At 34.1% G+C, this 20,363-nt stretch overlaps 2 protein-coding genes across 4 annotated transcripts; one reads left to right on the top strand and one right to left on the bottom strand.

Annotated features, from left to right (window-relative positions):
- Window positions 1–653: 653 nt before the first annotated feature.
- Window positions 654–4,050, top strand: LOC130817858 (arabinosyltransferase RRA2-like). The gene is made up of 2 exons (XM_057683804.1): window positions 654–957; window positions 2,630–4,050. Exons 1-2 carry the CDS (start codon window positions 751–753, stop codon window positions 3,680–3,682), a joined length of 1,260 nt encoding a protein of 419 aa, XP_057539787.1. The 5' UTR covers window positions 654–750; the 3' UTR covers window positions 3,683–4,050.
- Window positions 4,051–4,065: 15 nt separating this feature from the next.
- On the bottom strand, window positions 4,066–9,007 carry LOC130817859 (uncharacterized). Of its 3 annotated transcripts, none has more exons than XR_009043869.1 (4): window positions 8,829–9,007; window positions 8,683–8,712; window positions 5,809–7,072; window positions 4,066–5,203 (listed from the first exon to the last, which is right to left on the bottom strand). XR_009043869.1 is itself a non-coding variant. In XM_057683805.1 (3 exons), the coding sequence occupies exon 3, from the start codon at window positions 6,959–6,961 to the stop codon at window positions 6,602–6,604; it is 360 nt and encodes a 119-aa protein (XP_057539788.1). In that variant the 5' UTR covers window positions 6,962–7,072; window positions 8,683–8,712; window positions 8,829–9,007; the 3' UTR covers window positions 5,232–6,601. The 3 variants fall into 3 exon arrangements, 1 of the variants encoding a protein (XP_057539788.1); XR_009043870.1 differs by having other exon boundaries at window positions 5,809–6,991; XM_057683805.1 differs by lacking the exon at window positions 4,066–5,203 and having other exon boundaries at window positions 5,232–7,072.
- Window positions 9,008–20,363: the final 11,356 nt, after the last annotated feature.

Here is a 20,363-nt window from a genome sequence, read left to right as displayed (position 1 = left end):
AATATTTTTTAATACTTATGGTCTCTACTGTTTCTCTATTGACTTTATTATTCAATAATATCCATCATCTAAAACATCAATAGAAAACATCAGAGAAATTTCTTTTTTACATATAATTAGGATATGACTTGGACTCTATATTTACTGCCTACACCCGTATTTGAACTCGTATCATCGTATACATAGTGCCGGAATACGCTTAGACACATGCCTTAAATTTGACTCAAATTTGAGACAGTCTCATAGCTTCATGAGTCAAGACCATGCCCATCTCTACAAGCAATTAAAATTGAATATTTAATACTTACCACACCCCATTAAGGTAGATTAAATGTATATCATTAATGCTTGATTAATGAAGATGGCATAAATAATATTTCTTTATAGATTTGAATTTGATACTAAAAGCCAAATATCATAAAAGAAAATAACATTTTCAGTAGTAAACATAAAAGAAAATTACTACAGAGATTTTAGTTTGTAATTTCTTAATCTTATTGCTTACAAGTTTTATATATTGAAAATTATATCCGCCTAATATTAAATGTTGAGTGTTAACCGAGCCAAGCCAATAATGTCTTCCTCAATCAATTCGACTTATTTGCTTAAAATCTCTATTAATGACAAAAATAATAGCTAACACAATATAATTATATAAATAATGTGATTATTTAGCTTATCTTATATTAATATTCTGAATTCACAACTACAAAACTCTTTTCAGTACTACATCACAAGGATATCCTTTAAATGAAGGGGGGTCGTCGAGATGTTGTGATGACGAGCGGCATCAACATTAGTGTTGTTCAATCACATAGGAATACTCGGATTGTTATAGCCATTGTAATCCTTGTTTCGATGGGCTGTGTTTTCGCATTATTTTATCCTCATGGTTTCTTCCATACGTATCCTTCTTCAACTGCCATTACCAAACGCTTCTTTCAATCTTCTCTGCAGGTTTGAATAATGTTTAAGGTTTTGATCTCAATTTTATTTTGGTGTGTTCCATGTCATGGTGCAAGATTAACGATAATGAATATGATGAGGAGATCACTGAATTCAAAACAGATAAATGCACTTTTTAAATCTTTACAACGCGAGAAATATTAGCTCATTTTTTGAAAACGTTTACAATGTGCCTTTTGTCTTTTAACTATGTCACTTGCACTTTTAGAATCGAGATTGACGTTTAATTAATGTGATCACTTTTAGAAAATGGACTTTTGTTGGGTGTTTTTAGAGAAATGGTCGCTTGTTTTCTTCTTGTGTTAGACGTTCTATATATAGATTAAACAGCCCAAAAAAAAAAACAAATTATAGCATATGAACTCCTTGTTTTGAGGTCATCATATCGAAAGACGGTCTTTTACAAGAATAACTCTTTTATTTTTTTAGAGAATCGCTTTGAATTCCTAACAACAGGGCTAGGGATTGGCCTTTAGTTTGTTGTATCTTAGTTTGGAGCAGTGGCGTACCACGGGATTGAGGGACGTGATTGCACTACTTAGTTATATATATTTTTAGCATGATTAAAGTAAATTTTAAATACACATTAAATAGCGTAAAATAAAACGTTGTAGGACTTGGATTGAAATTCTTAATTCTGGATTATATTCAAGAGAAAGAATATCATTTTCACGTGGAGTGACAATTTGAATTACTCTTTAGTTCATAAATTGGTATAAGAGTACAACATTCTATTGCTCCAACGCCATTAAATGACTCTCACCTTGGGTGGGGTTTAGAGTGTCATATTTACGCAATTTTATCCTTAATAGTGGTAAAACTTATAAAGAGATTGTTTCCAATTGACCGTATGTAGCAAACATCATATGCAACTTCACGCAAATAAGAAGTGCGCATGAAATAATGAGTCATTTTACTATAGACCATTACAATCTGAAATCAAGGAATTAGATCTTTGGCCTCACTTAAATATAACTATTATGAATATAAACTAATCCTTCACAAAAATAATTAAAAGTCTAACTTAATTTTTTCAAAACCCCTTAATTATTTTCAGCAATTTAATTTGAATAATAATTCACACCAAATTTGATTTTATGAAATTCAATCTTTTAAGAAATAAACCATTATATTACAACAATTTAAATAATTAGAGATAAAAGAAAAAAACATTAACTAAAAAAATTCCTAAATACCTTACCTAATTGTAAACAAAATATTAATGGAATACTAAAATGTGGGTTTCTTTAGAAAATTAAATACTGCGTTTATTAGATAATAGTAACATGTTATTTAAGTTAAGTATTAAAAACAATATATCAAAAAAGTATTAAAAACATAAATTAGTTTCAATCAATTAAGGTGTATCTCAATTGCAAGGGGTGTATATATACTTGGAACATAGAAGTTTTGGGATCAAAACCTACATTACTAATATTTATTTAATTTGTTTTTTTGAGGATGCGGTTGCATGTGCAACCCCTTGCTCTAAGCAAGGTCCAACGTTGATCATTGTATTGTAATGTGTATTTTATGGTACTCATTTATACTTTTTAAGAAACTAGTTTTTCTGTCTTGATTAATTAGTACTGCTAGTTTTAGAGTGTGACAACTATCCTGCTCATTATGTTACTTAATGTTTGTAATTGCTCACGTAAAACAGGATTGTGAACATAACAAGCAAATCAAAACAATGAAGTCCGATGCTGTTGGGTCGAAATATGTCGAATTAAGGGAACAAATCAAGGAGCTAAAGAAGAAATTAAGGTTAGTCGAACAACCTAATGCTGGGCCTTTTGGTTCGGTCAAGGGTTTAAAGACGAATCCAACTGTCGTACCAGATGAATCTGTGAACCCCAAACTAGCAAAGATACTAAAAAGAGTTGCTGTGAAGAAAGAGCTTATTGTTGTGTTAGCAAATTCTAATGTGAAGGACATGTTAAATTTGCAAGTATCAAGCATCAAGAAAGTAGGAATAGCCAATTATTTGGTTGTGTGTTTGGATGACAAAATTGAGAGATATTGTAAATCTAATGGTGTGGCGGTCTATAAACGAGGCCCTGATGTTCAAATCGATGCAATTGGAAAGACAGAAGATAGCCGTGCTGTTTCTGGATTAAAGTTTCGAATTCTAAGAGAGTTCTTGCAGCTTGGTTATAGTGTTCTCTTATCGGATGTTGATATAATATATTTGCAAAACCCATTTGATCATCTTTATCGGGATTCAGATATAGAATCAATGACCGATGGTCATGATAATAAGACTGCTTATGGTTATGCAGACATCTTCGATGATACAACAATGGGTTGGTCTCGATATGTTCATACAACAAGGATTTGGGTATATAATTCGGGTTTCTTTTATATTAGACCGACAATTCCTTCCATTGAGGTTTTAGATCGTGTTACCGATAAACTTTCTAAGCAAGGGGGGTGGGATCAAGCAGTTTTTAATGAAGTGTTGTTTTACCCTTCTCATCCAGGCTATGAAGGGATTCATGCTTCGAAGAGGACTATGGATTTATACTCTTTTATGAATAGTAGGGTTTTATTCAAGACTGTAAGGAAAGACCCTAAGTTGAAGAAGTTTAAACCAGTGGTGATTCATATAAACTACCATCCTGACAAGCTTCCAAGGATGAAAGCTGTTTATGAGTTTTATTTCAATGATAAGTGGCAGGCTTTGGACTCTTTTTCTGATGGTACTGCAATCTAAATCATATATGTGAGGAGCATTAAATATAAGTGTAAGTTTTGCTATCATTTCATTTCTTTGTCAATACTAGATAAATAAAATGTATGCATTCTTATATGTAATAATTTATTACTCTTTTAATTGTGTATCCATCTCTTTAGTTGCTAATCTAGGAAAAAAAATAAATAATGTCGATAATTTTTATAAAAATGTATTTAAAGTTATATAATACGAATAAACTAAATATTTAAAACAATAAATTAGGTGAAGATCTATGTTAATAGCGAATGAATTTTACAAAAGATCTCTAAACTATGTTGGATCTCCTAGTATGGCCGAGGCACTAGTAGCCAATTAGGCTTGTGAGATGGCAAAGGAGAAAGGCAGGCAAAGCCATAATCCTTGAAAGAGATGCTCAATGTGTCATTGATAACTCTAGCCATTTCTAGGTTTTGCGATACAGTTATCAAGGTTGTAATGCAGTCACTCTTCGTCTGCGAAGTGGGCGTCTAATAGTTTTTGTGATAAGGTTTGTATTGATGATGGTTCACCTTGAATTACCGACTGGGCCGTTCCTAAGAGTAGTTTTTGAGGTGCAACTGTCTAGGACTCAGCTCATGAAGGGCCCAAATTGAGTTAATCCTTATCAGCTAGTCTTGGACGAGACCGTCTCAATGTGAGAAGAATAGCCAATCAGACCAATTATAATTATTCTCAATATGCGTTTAGTACTTAATCTATTTAAGGTCATAATTGACACATTTAAGATTATAATTAAATTCTTTTATAAGTTATAACTGATCATAATTAATCACTTTAAGGTCTGAATTGATCATTCTTAAAACAAAATTGAAAATTTTTATAACAAAAAAGCCTTAAACTCTTGGTCATTTCAAAGAGCATTCATTGAATTAATTGGCAAACATAATTCAAAATCAAAACTTCTCCACCTTCACATTCAGGGTAAACAAACATTACACCTACAACTTTATTTCCAATTCCATTATGAACAGAAACTGTTTAGGAAAGAGCAATATCACTATTATTAATCGATGATTAAAGAGTATAAGTACTCTTATATTCTATTAAAACCATCATATATGTATTGAATAATAGTACTTATATTATGCAATGTTTTAACAGTATTATTGATAGTTTTATTGACCATTTTATTTGTTGTTTGAAATTCATCCATAGAATGATAAAATAACACCGTTTTATTGAATCAAATATAATGCTCTAGTTGTTAAGAAATTAAGCATGCCAACAATAGTATTCCATCACCTTGATGACGTTAAAGTAAAAATCAAATATAATGCTTTTATTATTAGAGCTACTGAATTTATAATATAGGGATTAAGGTTACCGCACTATTTTATTTTTGGAGCCAAAACATACCATGCTTAGTGAAATTGTAGTCATCAAATCATCAAGCCATCAGTGGTGAACAATATTGAAAAACAGAAATACAAAGGCTATGCATGCAGGAAGAGCAGGGTGCTGTAGACACTTACCCCTCCCAAGCTTGGAAGGCACCAAAACCTAGATCAAGTGAAAATAACAAACACAGCTTACAATATGCCGGGAAAATCGGAACGATTGGGGTTAAAAAACAGTTATAATCACATCGGTTTACTTATATTTTCATTAACCAACTCGGTTGAGTTGTTGACGGAGTAGAACCTTAATGACTCGGTCATCGGACACTTCAGCGTGGTTAAGAACACCAGTGGAAACCCAAACCAAAAAACACACACATGCTCAAAAAGAAATAGCAGAGTTCAACAGATGTACTGAAAGAGTGGAACAGCTAAAAATATGTTCGGAGAGGGAAGGATCACTAACACTAACTCATAGCGGTAAAACCCAAAACATAAAACCAGCAAGAGTTTCAAACAGTTCACCGGGTCGTATTAGACAAAAGGGTATCAAACAGCGATGGTCCTACAGTCTGCCAGTATAATGGGCAAACACCACAAGGCGATTCTAGATTTGTGATTAGTACTTGTGATATAATGAAACAAAACTAAATGGAAAAACATGGATAGCTACACAACCAATGAACCAAATACGAATTTAGGATCACCACTCAGGTGCTTCAAAAGCATAATTAATTGAAATTAGTAAACAAAGCCACAACATTTTACCTTACAAAAAAGACCAGTTTTGCTGATATCAAAGAAAGTGCAATGAATCGACTGGTCCCTTCTAGCTGCAGATGAAAATTTCCACATCAGATAATCAAATTCCTACGAGAAAGAGAAAGTACCAAAAGTCAGAATGGGACATACAACTATATTAGAAGTGGAAGCTGGCATGCGGCATGGCAACAGCCAAAGCTAACACACATAGCGGCTCAATAACTCTTATCAAAACGAGGATAGCGAACCAAGATTTATAGACGAAGAAATGAGATGGAATTAGTAATACCCATGAAAATTCAAGATGTAGAAAAAAATTAAAAAAGAAAACCAATAAATGTGTTTCAATGAACAAGTATTCCGGCACACTGGCTATTACTTGTTTCCACATTACTTGTTTATACTCTCACATTCCGATCTTAGTTTATGAATTCTTTTGCGATGCGCAAAACTTAAAAGCAATCAATCACTTATTCACAACTTAATAGCTCAGTTCTTAACAACCACTTGCAACAAGTCCTCTTCATCTTCAATCTCAAACATCCGTCTCCCTAAAGGAATTCGAGAGATTGTCAATACCCGAGATCCTAAAAGAGATGAAATAAGAATACAAAATATTTCCCATCTTAATACACAAAGCAATTTGAAAGAGGCAGGGGTTAATAGGTTGACAATTGAAGTTTTTTTATTATGCATTTAACAATACTAATAGCATTGCCAAAACCTTAATTCCATGTTTTTTAATGTATTCTACATAGTGAACAAAATATGGACAGGGGAACAATCACATCTACTACAACTAATCGTCCTTGATTAAGAGCAATGATAATTGTTCATCCACAGAGCAATCAATATGGCAAGAGGTTCGACATGATGAGGGGATGAGAACAAGACCAAGTCCACGTTGTTCCATAGGTGACGGAGATGACCGTCTTAGGCTTCGAAACTCTAGGGCATCTTGCAAAATTATGTTGCCTTGCTTATCCATGCAATGAAAGTTCCCCATGAAAAATCTTCCATCATTCACACCCACCAACATTCGACGAAACAGAAGCTTCTTGACAGTACTAACGGCATTTATGTTGCTGGAATTTGAGAGCAGATCATCAGTCAAGCCTTTTTGAGACAAGGATGCCCCTGATTGTTGTCCTGATTCCATATCCAGATACTATTTGTCAAATAAGCAATCCTAGACCAATTCAAAGGCAATATTAAGCACTTCAAACGAACCGAGAGATTGCAAGTATGTCTGCAACTTAATTTCCTTGAACTGTATAAAACAAGATTAAAAGATAAGAAACTAAGGCAACTCATTTAGGAAAACCCCAATTTAGGAAAATTACAAAAAATACCCCATAGCTAAGCGATAATGTCTAAAACTTTTAGCATCTAACATTCAAATGCATCGATTAGTAGAAGACTGTCAAATCTTATATTATCTATTTAGCACTCTATATTTGACAATTAAAGAATCATGGATTGCATTACAAGTATACAGCTATAATAAAGGTAAGAATAGAAGATTACTAAGATGGTTGAGTCTGCTTGCAATCACTTCATTTGGTCTACAGAGCTAGGAGGACCCCCATTGCTTGGAAAGTTTTATGTTTACCTAAAGCCTATGGAGGCTTGAATCTGTGTAACATGAAAGTCTAGAATGATGCAGCTATGCTGAAAAATCTTTGGTCTATTGCTAATAAGGATAGATTGTAGATTCGCTGGATGAATGAATACTATTTAAAGTGTGTGGATGTGTGTCATTATGCTATCCCTAGTACTGTGTCTTGGATGCTGAGGACTGGAGAGTAAACATCTAGTGCAGAATATGGCAATCCTGAATAGCAAGGTAAAAGGTGGTAAATTTAGTATCTCTCAGGCATATCTGGATCTCTTGGAGTCAGGGAGTAAACCAGCTTGGAGGGCTGTTTGGTGCAATAACAAAGCAACCCCAAGGAGCCAAATTTGTATGTGGCAGGCTATTCAAAATAGACTTCCTACTTTTGAAAGATTGAGGATATGGGATGCTGATTGCAATGCTACTTGTAGCCTTCTGTAAGGAAGAAGAAGATGAAACTAGAGACCACCTTTTCAATGGGTGTAAGTATACTAAGGAGGTTCGAGCTCACACTAGTCAGTTTTTCAAAGGTATTTAGATGGCAAAACTCCTTTGATAATGAAGTAGAGTATATGAGTAGGGTTAGTAAGAGGAGGATGTTGGTTGTGGTTTTGTTGATTGTGTAGTTTGTTGTGTTGCTTGTGCTTCCCTTTGTGTGTTAGGAAAGTGTCTTGTTATAGCTTTAGGTTGTAACATGTACTTTTGAGAGTAATAACATCTCTATCTTCCAACAAAAGGTAAGAATCAACGCATCAAGTTAGTATATAAGTTTCATGAGTTCCATACACAACTTTCAGTTCTTTCTCAAACATGAAATCATCCTAGAAGACGACATTCCTCCTTGCAATGACTAGTGAGCGTTGCTCATCAACCAAAATGGAACCAAGCAAGCAACATTAGATAGTAGATTACCATTGGAAATAGCTTTCCAGATTTGATATGCCTTATTACAACATTACATTGCCACAATGCCACTAAAATAGCTCCCTTCTACGCGGATTTTGGGGATTATAGAACTAAGATCACACTATCAATAGTCCTGAACCTAATTTACGTTCACCAAAACCAACAAACAATTTTGAACAATTGACAGCATCTACAAACAAAGAGAACTTATAAATGGCTCAGATTAATTTGCTTATCAGAAGAATAAACCCAATAACATAGCTTTTTCCCTTGAAAGCAGATTATATAAGAAAATTTACCCATCAACAAAAAGAAATCAACTTTATACCAAGTTCATCAACACAAAAACATAGGCGTACCTTAATACAACATTCACCAAGAGCTCAAATCTGGTCAACAACAAAATATTCAACCAAATTAATCTATCAGCAACACACATCAATCAAGAAACGAAAAATACACATAAATAATACTTCTATCAAGTGACTCGAAATTGGGCACTTACATGAGTTGTGGAGAGTATATAGAGAGAACGACATAAAGTGCTCTTTAAACATCCGCCCAAAAAGAGATCTGAGATGATAAAGATAAATGAATTAGGGTTTTGGGAGGTAGCAATTGAGGGATTTGGATTTTAAAAAGGCAAGATTAAGTAAAAGAGTATAGAGATCACTTGACATCTTGTGAGGGGTTATAAACTTATAATCAAATCAATCATATGATTCATATCATATTCTCTAATTTTTCCTAGTCGTTTCATAATTTAATTTTTAGTATGTTTAATTATGCATAATTAATAATTATGAAAAATTCATATTAATAATTATTGTATTGAGATGAATGTTATAAGATACCACTTGAATATATTTTAACTTATAGGTTTAAGAATAAAATACTAATTAAAAGAGACAAGTGAATATTAATAAAAAAGTAAATAGAACTACTAGTAAGAATCGGAGGGAGTAATATTATAAAAATATTCAAAAATTTCAAGGGTCATCCTCTAAGAAAACATCACATCATATAATATCATATCATATTATATCATATAATCATACTTTCTCCGTTCCAAAATACTTGTATCAAACATATTTTGCGCAATCCAATGTATTTGTTGAATCGTTTATATCTAGTGTTATACACAACTAAAAATTATAAACATTTGATATTATGTGACGAGACGAATAAACAAGATTCCACGTGACTATGTTTTTTTCTCGTATAATAGCCTAGATATGTAAATTACCATAGAATGATAAATAGTGTGCAAAAATTGATTTGGTGCAAGTAATATGGAGCATAAGTGAAACACTAGTGTTATTAATGAGATTTCATTAGTTGTTTTTGAGCACCAAATTTTTTTTATATGCTCGTTCATTACTAACTATAATTAGTGATGGTAGTATTTGAAAATTTTCTACGGTGCTTAGAAACTCGTTAATTCATAACATAGTTATGAATCGTAACAAGTAATGTAAACTTTGGAGGTAAAATTAAAGTTGAGCAACGACCCATAAAATATGAAGTACCTAGAATTACCTATTTATTTTATTACTCAAGATGAGATTAAAATAAATATTTCATTCACTTTGTACAAGTGAATTTCAATTAGGCAACATATCATAGAAACTAGTCCTATGGGCATCAAATTGTACCCAAACCTTATACCATCCATATTAATCAATTAGGCAACATATCATAGAAACTAGTCCTATGGGTATCAATTTTCGATTATGTACTTTGTTCACCCGGGGCAAGATAAGATGTTGGTAGACTTGAAACAATACTTTTGGTGGATAAGCACGAAGAGAGATGTCGAGGACTTCATAGCTCGATGTCTAGTATGTCAGTAGGTCAAGATTGACCACCAACGCACTCCAGGGGAGTTGCAACCACTTCCCGTGCCTGAGTGGAAGTAGGAATCAATATAAATAGTTGCTCTTATCAACATAAAGGAGGGTACACAATTCATCTCTACAAAATACTTTATGTTTATTCTTCTCATCATCGTTCCCGAACCGACTTGAGCGCTGAATGAGCTTTCTTGAAATCACCTCCAGATTAGTCTTCCCTTATGGTTGCAGGTTTTTGACGTCCTTGGCAACTCTCATATTTGGACTATATATACATCTCGGGTTTATAGTCATCTCATCTTATATCTCAGAGTATTATTATTTTTATTATCATTCAACCCTCCATTCTGGTATCATATTATTTTCCCACATATTTATTTATATTCTAAGTTTCATACTAAACAAATACTTTAATAAATATTTATAATAATTTATCATTTAATGTTTCTGATTTAATAAAACTAACTTATTTTAGTATTATATGTGTACTTAAATAAAAATTAGTGATTGAACGCTAAATTTGTAACAGACTCGAAATTCCTAATCTTAATCATTTTCGACTAATTCTTAATTCCTTCAATTTAATTCCTAATCCTCGATTTCTAAGCTCCAACTTCATCTAATTTATAAAATCTTATATTCCAACTAACTATATCTTTATTGATTTAATTTCTGATTTAATTTCCAATTCGATTTTCAAAGTTCTTTAATTATTTAATTTTCTTTCAATTCCTAATACTTGCTCGATTTCTTAAACTACTCCGGATATAAAGTTTTAAATTTTTATTATTTCTAAGAAATTTTATTTTAGTCCAAAAGTTTCGATAATTCTATAAAAAAAAATTCAAAATCATTCAATTAACTTTTGGTTTACGAAAACTTTGCGTTTAAAAATTCTTATCTTCTTAATTATTTTCGTTAACGGTTATTTTAACGACTTTAACACTTTTATTTAAATTATTTTAAACTTGATAAGTCGTTTATGTACTACCAAATAAATCCTAATATGCAACTAGTATAGCAGCAGTTAGGGTTGAATCCACAGGGAACAATGTAGTAAATGATTATTTTCCGGCTACCAATTGATCCTAAGTAACACACAATTTTAGAGAATATATGTCTAAACTAACTAATTGATTGGAGTACAAACAATTAAATTAGAAAGGTAAATCAATGATACTAAAACATCTAGGGATAAACTTCCCCACTAGCATGATATGATGACAATGAGATCCTACTACCCCTACAACAATCATAACCAAGTTCAATAGGACGAATACCCCATTAAAGATACTAATAACTCCTTTCAAAGACTATTAGTTTCACTGCCATACTATCAAACCTATTTTCATGGAATCAAGTATAGTAATGACATTGAACATAGTATTCTATAAGATCCAACAATCAAATCAATCTATTTTCATGAAGATTATCAAGCCCTTGATCTAAAAGGCAATTTATTCAACTCTAACTTTCGTTAACGATTGAATGAATTGTTAACCACAATTTCCAAAATTTCTATTGAAAAAAGTGAGTTAACTAGCATAAGAAACCAAGCATGAACAAGGATTATACATAACAAAAAGGGATTGGGATTCAATAATTCATCATCAACATCATGACTAGGGTTCCATCTAACCCTAGATTAAGAAACTACTCACACATATCAAATGCAACAAAACAAGAATTAATTAAAGAAAACATGATTAAAAGTAATAACAAGGAAGGGATAAAGAAATAATACTTGAAGTTGAATACTAAAGGATGAACGAAAGTATTTGAAAGTTACAAAGTTTTTGCTCCGAAAGTCAAGAATTAAAAATATCCCCCATAGAAAACGTCACTCCTCGCCTCCCCCCTATTACATTCCCTCATAATAAAATATAAACTGTGCGGAAAACAGTTATTAAAGCAGGACCGGACCGGGTTTAGGCAAGACCGGATCGGGTCCGTATGCTGAATACTTATGCAAATGATTATCGATAGACCCGACCGGTTTTAGAGTATACCTGACCGGGTCCTGGGCTTGGAGGCTTACTTTTCTATTTCTTACTTGAAATCACCCAGGTATGAAAATACCTGCCCGGGCCCATCATTTTGTGCTTACTTTTCTTCATTAGAACGCGGCAAAAGTACAAACGAGACCTAACGGGACTAAAAGCATATCCGAATGGCCCCGTGAGCTCACAAAAGTGCCGTAGTGCGGTCTCGAACTCTGCCAAATCTCGAAGCACGCATTCTAATGCTCAGAAGTGATCCGCTTCCAATACAAGAGTGGAGTAAAATGGCCTGAAATAATCAAAGACACAAAAAAAACTCCAACCAAGCGTAAAACCACATGAAAAATGCAAAATCACACATCAAAATGCCATAAAATGCGAGGGAAAGGAGCATAAAAATATAGTACAAAGTGCATAGGTCAAACTCCCCCAAGCCAAACCCTTGCTTGTCCCCAAGCAAATGGACCATCAAAGAAAAGTGGAGATCATATAAATTAACAAAGTTCTTCCCCAAAAGTTTTCGAAATTCATTTAAAAGCAACTTCAAACGACTCGGCATTTAGGCGCACTCAACATCAATCCGGAATATCATAGCGCAATCAGGCTTTCACGATTCATCCAAAAGGTAACCAATTAAGGCCATCGTAAACGCATCATAGATCAAATGAGGAGGTACTCACGGGGCAACTCACCACTCCATTGTCGATGATTTTAGGACTCATTACACACACCCAAGTAGTAAAAATGACTACTTCCATTCCCCAGCAGTGTTTCCCTCCCAACTCTCACACTCATGTGTTCAGAAGGACAAAAGGATCTCTCCAATGCAAACAACATTCTAAAGACTTTCACTTTAGCTTTGCTATCCTTCTCCTTCGCAAAAGACTTCAACTACCAAGAGAATCAAATCAGGCTAATAACGGGAGTAACGTTGGCTAAGGTTATTGGTCGTGCTAAAAATATGAGACCTAGTAGGGACAATAGGGAGTGAAAACTCTTTTCTCACAACTACACACACTTCGAGCATGAACATCATACAGTTAATCGTAAATGAACCTAACCAACGAAATTTCGAGCTTCTAGCAGAACAAGATATAACCCCCTTTTATTTGAACTTATAACTACAAACAAAAATCACATTCTTTTTGTTGTTGTTTTTTTTTAAAGAAATAATACTTATGGGTATCTATATACAAAGGAATTTAAAAGAAACTCGATATTTTACAGTTATGGACTGGTAACCACACCAACAACCAACATCAAACTCAAATAACCAATTCACTTCCTAAGGTGTAGAGGGGGAAATTTTGGGATCATGGAGCTTTAGTAATGCGGGTTGATAGAAAATAGGCTCAAGCTCAAGAGGGAAAAAACCTAAAGTCAAGTAGTGCAAGGTGGCTTTTTAGTCCATGTGGTTTCAAGTAACATCTAAGCCTGAAAATCATTTTCAACAAGGTACATCTAGTCAAATTCTAGGAGGAGTAAAGCAAAGTCAAGATCAGTCTAGCCCCTAATGGGCATCCTAGCAGATGATGCACACACATTTGATTAGGCCTACTCACCAGCTAACCTACTCATGCTCATGAGGCAATTAAATGCCACTTAACTAGTTCTCAAATTAAGAGTGTCTGCGGTTTGCCTCTGATATCCAAATAACAGTATCACATGCCAAAATACCAGTCAAAACATTTTGCAAAATTCATTTTAGGGGAAAGGACAGTGTTACTCATATACAGGAGATTCCAACAGTTCTCATCAAGCCATAACACTCTTTTTTTTTTTTTTTGTCCATGCGAAAAATAAAACCTAACTCTATATGCTGAAAATGAGAAAACTATATAGATGCATGAGTGAGTGAGTGAATGAGAAGTGATTATCCCCCCCCCCCCCCCAAGCCAGTCCAAGCACGGTCCTCAGTGTTTGGCACAAGATCAAATAAATGATTACTGGCCCGAACCACCACCTCCCGAACCAGAAGGACCGCCCCATCTAGTAGGGTCAAACCAAGACGGGTGTTCAGAAAACCCTTGAGGAAACACATCGGTTTGATAGAATTGGCCGTAAATAGGCTCAAGAGCTCGACGCTGGTCAAGCTCTAACTAAGCCATATGCTGAGAAACGTCATCTAGCCGGGTGTTCATGTGAGAAAATTGGGTCATGACAGCCCGTTGAAAGTGGTTATAAGAATGGGGGATAGTAGGAATACTCAAAAGGAGTAGAGGGTCGCGAGGTTGAGGGAAGTCATTAATGTCTTCCTCTTCCTCATGATCTTCCAGTGCTAAATGATCATATTCCTCCTCAACCACAAAATCAGCAGGAGGAAATAACAAGTAGTGAGGCAAATCAGGGGAAAGTGGGGGAAGGTTCCTTGATGGTAAAACAATTTGTAGAAATGCAAATAGATGATCGAATGCAACAAGAGGGGGGGGGGGGGGGGGGGGGTGAATTGTTGTGTATTGAGTTTAAGATTTTTGCCTCTAATTTTGCGGAATTATAATAAAATAAAACTTAAACTTAAAATGAAAAAGATAAAAGGAGACAAAGATTTTACATGTAAACCTTCTTGGCCTAATAAGAAGGAAAAACCACGACCCCCCGGGATTTCAAAATTCTCACTATGTTTTAGGCAATCAATTACAATCACATAAAACAATTTGCTTCACTTGAAGCTTTTCTACTCTAGGCCTAATTCTCTTTCTCTTCTCTTTCTCCTTCTCTATCTCTTCTCACGCTTCTATTGAAGCTTCTCTATTCCCCTAGACTTCCCTTAAGTCTAGTTACAACAAAATACACAAATACCCTTACAAGGCCAAATTCTCAAGAGGATAAAAATTAAATAATTGCTTTAAGAAAAATATAATAAATTAATTGGCATTTAAAAACTGAAAATATTTTTCTTAATTGATCTCCCTTAATGGACACTCTTGGATTCCTCCCGGTTTGAGCAAAGTTCCTCCTATTTATAGTGGGAACAGCCAGCAGTTACCTTAGACACACCTACCACTATCCTCCACGTTCTCAAAAGAAAAAGATAGTGGTCTTGCCAAAAAATAAACGTCCGGCTGTCATTTACTCAAAGAGGAAAACAGTTTCCTCAAGCTAAAAATAGCATAGGAATTAAAACACAAGATCCTAAATAATAGGAGATCTCAATATTAAAAAGAATAAGTCTTACGCTATTTTTAGATAACCTAAAAATAGTTTTGCCAACCAATTTATTAATAAGCAATTAATTTAATTTTTAACCGTTACATCAACTTAAAAACAGAAAATAATTAATTCGCAATTTTCCAGCCGATGTTTTTCTTCAGACCTGCGACGTGGGAACAGTGTACTGTCTCCATCTACAACTTCAGTCAGATTGTCAACTTTGGGAACAGTAGACCGTCTGTCTACCTTTAACGTCCTAAGCATTTATCTAACTTCTTGGATATTCTAAGACACGTACAACTTCCACGAACCAAGTCATAGGCTTTATCAACGATTTCAACAAAATCGGATATTCACCTACAAAACAATCTCTAAAACATGTTTGTTTATTAAAAGTGAAGTCATCATCAAAACCTAAGAGGCCAACAAATTCCCCCTTTTTGATGAAGACAAACTTATAAACAAATTTAAGTAAAATAGAGTAAAACAAAATTTTTAGAGCATACTAGAGATTAAAGCAACTCTAAATAACTTAGCAAATCAACTCGTTACAATATAATTTACCAAGCATGCATAAAATAATTTACTCTATATTAAAAACATAATGCCAAATATGTTTTCAAATAAAATCCAAATTAACACACCAATCCATAAGTATTATAAAAAGAAACAGCTTTGAAGAAAACAAATTCAGAACAACACTTGATCAAAGTATTCATAAACTTAACAACTCAGATGAATTTAAGCTGATTTCATTTCCTATCACAATTATCTCACTTATGCACATTAACTTCCATTGTTGTAGCAATATAAATCAATAAAGATATGGAGACAGTGTATTCACAGCTTCTCTTAAGTTTGTGCATTCTCTTCCCCCTTTTGTCATCAATCAAAAAGAATTGGGAGTATCAAACCACAGCACAAACCATATAGATTTGTCATAGAGGAAAATAAGAAACAGTAAACGAAAGCATGCACCATAAATAGCAGTCCAAATATGCATATAGTTAATCATCACAGACCAGAAATAAAAGCAAGAAAGAAAATGTAGCAGTTGTTCAACAAAACAAATACAATTTTGTACCCCATATGGTACAAAACCAAAAGTGAAATTGTTTGATAAATGTTAGAGCCAACAAATCATTAAAAACATGGGAAGAGGAATCAAGGAGCAGTCTTTTCTTCATCTATGTATTCGGTCTGCACTTCAACAGTATCCAACTTTGCACCAAGACGGTTCTCCATCAGGGTAAGTTGATCAACGATTGAAGCAAGTGAGACTCGAATTTCATCTTGAAAAGCAGTAAATTGAGACTGTAGGTCAAGGAGCTTGGAGAGAATGAAGTTTGAAGAAGCTGCAGGAACAGAGTCAGGATTAGCACAACCAGTACCTGGTGAAGACTGAGATGGTGGTGATGTAAAGTGAATAGGTGATTGAGGTGGTGATGGATTTTGATGTGGTGGTGGAGTGGATGGCTTGGGAGAAGAAGGTTTGTTAGATGTAGACTCAGGTATGGTGTCAAATGTGGTTTCATCAACCATAGTAGCCTTGCGTTTCGAAGTTAACCTCCTACTCTTCCTCTGAATTGACTTAGACTTTTTTCTCATTGCTATCACAATCTCTTTATCACTTGAACCACTAAAGACATTGTGATGAACATTATCTTCCAAGGCTTCCTCTTGTTCTCCTAGTTCCCCCTTACTTGCTTTTTCACCCTGTTCCCCTTTTTCTCCTTTTTCAACGTTGTCAGTGGGAACAGGTTCTTGCTCCTTCTTCTCTTTTTCCTCCTTCCTTGATTTCTCCTTTTCCTCTTTTTCCTCCTCAACCCCTTCCTCTTCTGATTCAATTTCAACAACCTCCTCTAAATTATGCATTAACATCCCCTCATCATTTAGTTTTAGGTGCAAATTTTGTAAACATTTAGCACCTATTTTCATGTTAGGACCCATTGGGAACTCCAAACCTTCCAAAGATACATCAAATTTTCTAAAAATCCAAGTCAATAGTCCTCCATAACCAACAAAACTTTTCTTTTCAATGCAATCATATAAATGAGATATCATCAATGATGGAAAATTTATCTTAATATGATTTGCCATACAGTAAATTAAGGTGGCATCACGCAAACTCACTTCACTGCGTTTGAAATTTCTTGGTAATATGAATCTGCGTGCAACGTTATACAGTAATTTATGCAAAGGAGACAAAACGTTGTGACTAATATTTCCCTTCTTTTGATCTACCCCTAAAAATTTCAGAATTGTTCGTTCATTAATGCCAGAGAATGCTATCTTCGACCCAACATAGTAAGTATCAAATCCAACATTAGGAACATTTAACCATTCCCCCAATATAGCACTATTAAATTCTATTTTTACGTTCTTAACAGTACTAGAACACATCCCACAATCATTAGAGAAATTTAAAATAAATTCTCGCACAAGGTTTGGAAAAATTGAGTTGCAACTAAAATTGAACATCAATACCTCCCATTCTTGATTTTGTAAAATGTCATGCCGTTGAGGAAAATGAGTAGAATCATACCAGTACTTATCTAACCCGAACCCTACTGACATCTCTTTTGATACTTCTTCAGCACTGTTAGGATCAACATGCTTCGAACGCTTGGCTATCCTAGAAGATGAACCACCTTTTGGAGTGGGGATTTGGCGTTTGGTACCGGCATGCTCAGTGGAGGGTTTAGGTGTTTCATTTGTAGTTTCAGCAGTTGAGGATGGTGTAGCATCAAGTAAAGGTGGAGGATGAACCACACTGAGAGGTTGTGGTTGTGAATTTTTACCGCATTTTGGGGTTTTCTTGCTGGATTTTGAGGATCTTGGGGTTTTCATTTTGATTTTGAAAAGTTTTGAGAGGAAAGGTAGATGACGGTTGCTTGAGGAAGATGAGAAAGCGTGAGTGTTGTGATGTAAGAGAAGGGTTTAATAAAGGGTTGAAATGACGGTTACCCAAAGCTCCAATCCTTTAAAAGCTTTAATCATTACATTTGAAATCAAGTATTGATGAAGAGTTGGGACGTATCCAAATAAACTAATTCCCATTATTTTGATTTAAGTTGACCATATATTAGTAAGAAAATATGAAAGAAATGAATGATGTTATTATATTATATTATTTTGTATTATATTAAGAAAAATAGCGAATATACACTGCTTTGGTCTGATCAAATTAAAACATGCAATCAAGAAAACATTCATAGTACGTACTTTATTAACTGTATACCTGATACCTTCAATAATTGATTTTCAATCAAGATTTTGTGGTTGATTTCACCTTTTCAATTTCATGATGCTTCATGGAGAATTCTTGCTTTCAACTTTAGTGGAGCTTGATCATACCAAGTTCCAATCTCATCTTTTCATATTGTTCCCTCGGAAGCGGTTTGGTCAAGATATCTGCGACTTGTTCATTAGTGTTAACATGCTTTACAACAATATTTTTATTTTCAACATTATCTTTAAGAAAATGATGCCTAATGTGGATGTGTTTTACTCGTGAATGATGCACTGGATCTTTAGATATACATATGGCACTGGTATTATCACAATAAATAGGAACACATTCAAATTTAATACCAAAATCTCTTAGCTGCTGTTTTATCCAAAGCATTTGGGAACAGCAAGCTGCTGCTGCTACGTATTCTGCTTCGGCTGTGGATAATGCAACAGTGTTTTGTTTCTTGGAATTCCATGAAACTAAACATGAGCCAAGAAATTGTACCATACCTGATGTACTTTTTCTATTAACTAGATCACCTGCATAATCTGCATCACTAAAACCTTTCAAATCATAGACATCACTTTTAGGATAATATAGGGACAAGTCATCTGTTCCCTTCAAGTATCTCAGAATTCTTTTTACTGCTGTAAAATGTGATTCTTTGGGGTTGGATTGAAATCTAGCACATAAACCAACACTAAAGAAATATCAGGTTTACTAGTTGTTAGATATAATAAAGAACCAATCATGCCTCGATACATTGTTTGATCTACATTAATCCCATTTAGGTCTTCATCTAATCTAACATTTGTAGCCATGGGTGTGTGGTTTGTCTTAGCGTTGTCTAGTCCATACTTAAGAAGTTCTTTTATGTATTTTTGTTGATGGATAAAAATACCATTTTTAGTTTGTTTAATTTGTAAACCAAGGAAGAAATTTAGTTCTCCCATCATGCTCATTTCAAATTCTGTGCCCATAAGATTGGCGAATTCTTTACATAACAAGTCATTAGTAGCACCAAAAATAATATCATCAACATAAATTTGAACAACCAAAATATCATAACCTTTATTCTTAAAGAATAAGGTTTTGTCAATTTTTCCTTTAATAAAGTTATTTTGAATCAAAAACTTTGACAGTCTTTCGTACCATTCCTAGGGGCTTGCTTCAAGCCATATAAAGTTTTATCAAGCTTGTAGACATGATCAGGACAAGAGGTATTTTCAAAACCTGGGGGTTGTTCAACGAAAACTTCTTCATCAAGAAAGCCATTTAAAAAGGCACATTTCACTTTCATTTGATATAATTTAAAGTTCATAAATGCAGCAAAAAAGATTAAAATTCTAATAGCCTCTAACCTTGCTACCGGAGCAAAAGTTTCGGTGTAATCAATACCTTCTTGTTGGTTGTACCCTTTGACCACGAGCCTTGCTTTGTTTCTTACAATTATTCCGTGCTCATCTAATTTGTTCCGAAATACCCATTTTAAACCAATTACCTTTTTGTGTTTTGGTTTGGGTTCCAAGTGCCATACTTTGTTTCTTTCGAATTCATTGAACTCATCTTGCATGGCAACTATCCATTCGGAATCTTTTAGAGCCTCCTCGTGGTTTTTAGGTTCAAGTGATGATAGGAACGCAAAGTGTGCACAAAAGTTTCTGATTTGGGACCTGGTTTGCGTTCCCTTATTTATATTACTGATAATCAAATCAAGAGGGTGGTAACTTTGATATTTCCAAGGCTTAGGCACAAATTCTCTTGTGGGAACAGAAGCATGTTCTGTTTCATCTGCTTGATTA

The sequence above is a fragment of the Amaranthus tricolor genome, chromosome 7 (assembly GCF_026212465.1).
Source record: "Amaranthus tricolor cultivar Red isolate AtriRed21 chromosome 7, ASM2621246v1, whole genome shotgun sequence".
In the NCBI taxonomy this organism is placed as follows: Eukaryota; Viridiplantae; Streptophyta; class Magnoliopsida; order Caryophyllales; family Amaranthaceae; genus Amaranthus; species Amaranthus tricolor.
The sequence above is the reverse complement of the archived record's forward strand: the minus strand, read 5'-3'. Positions and strand labels throughout refer to the sequence as shown.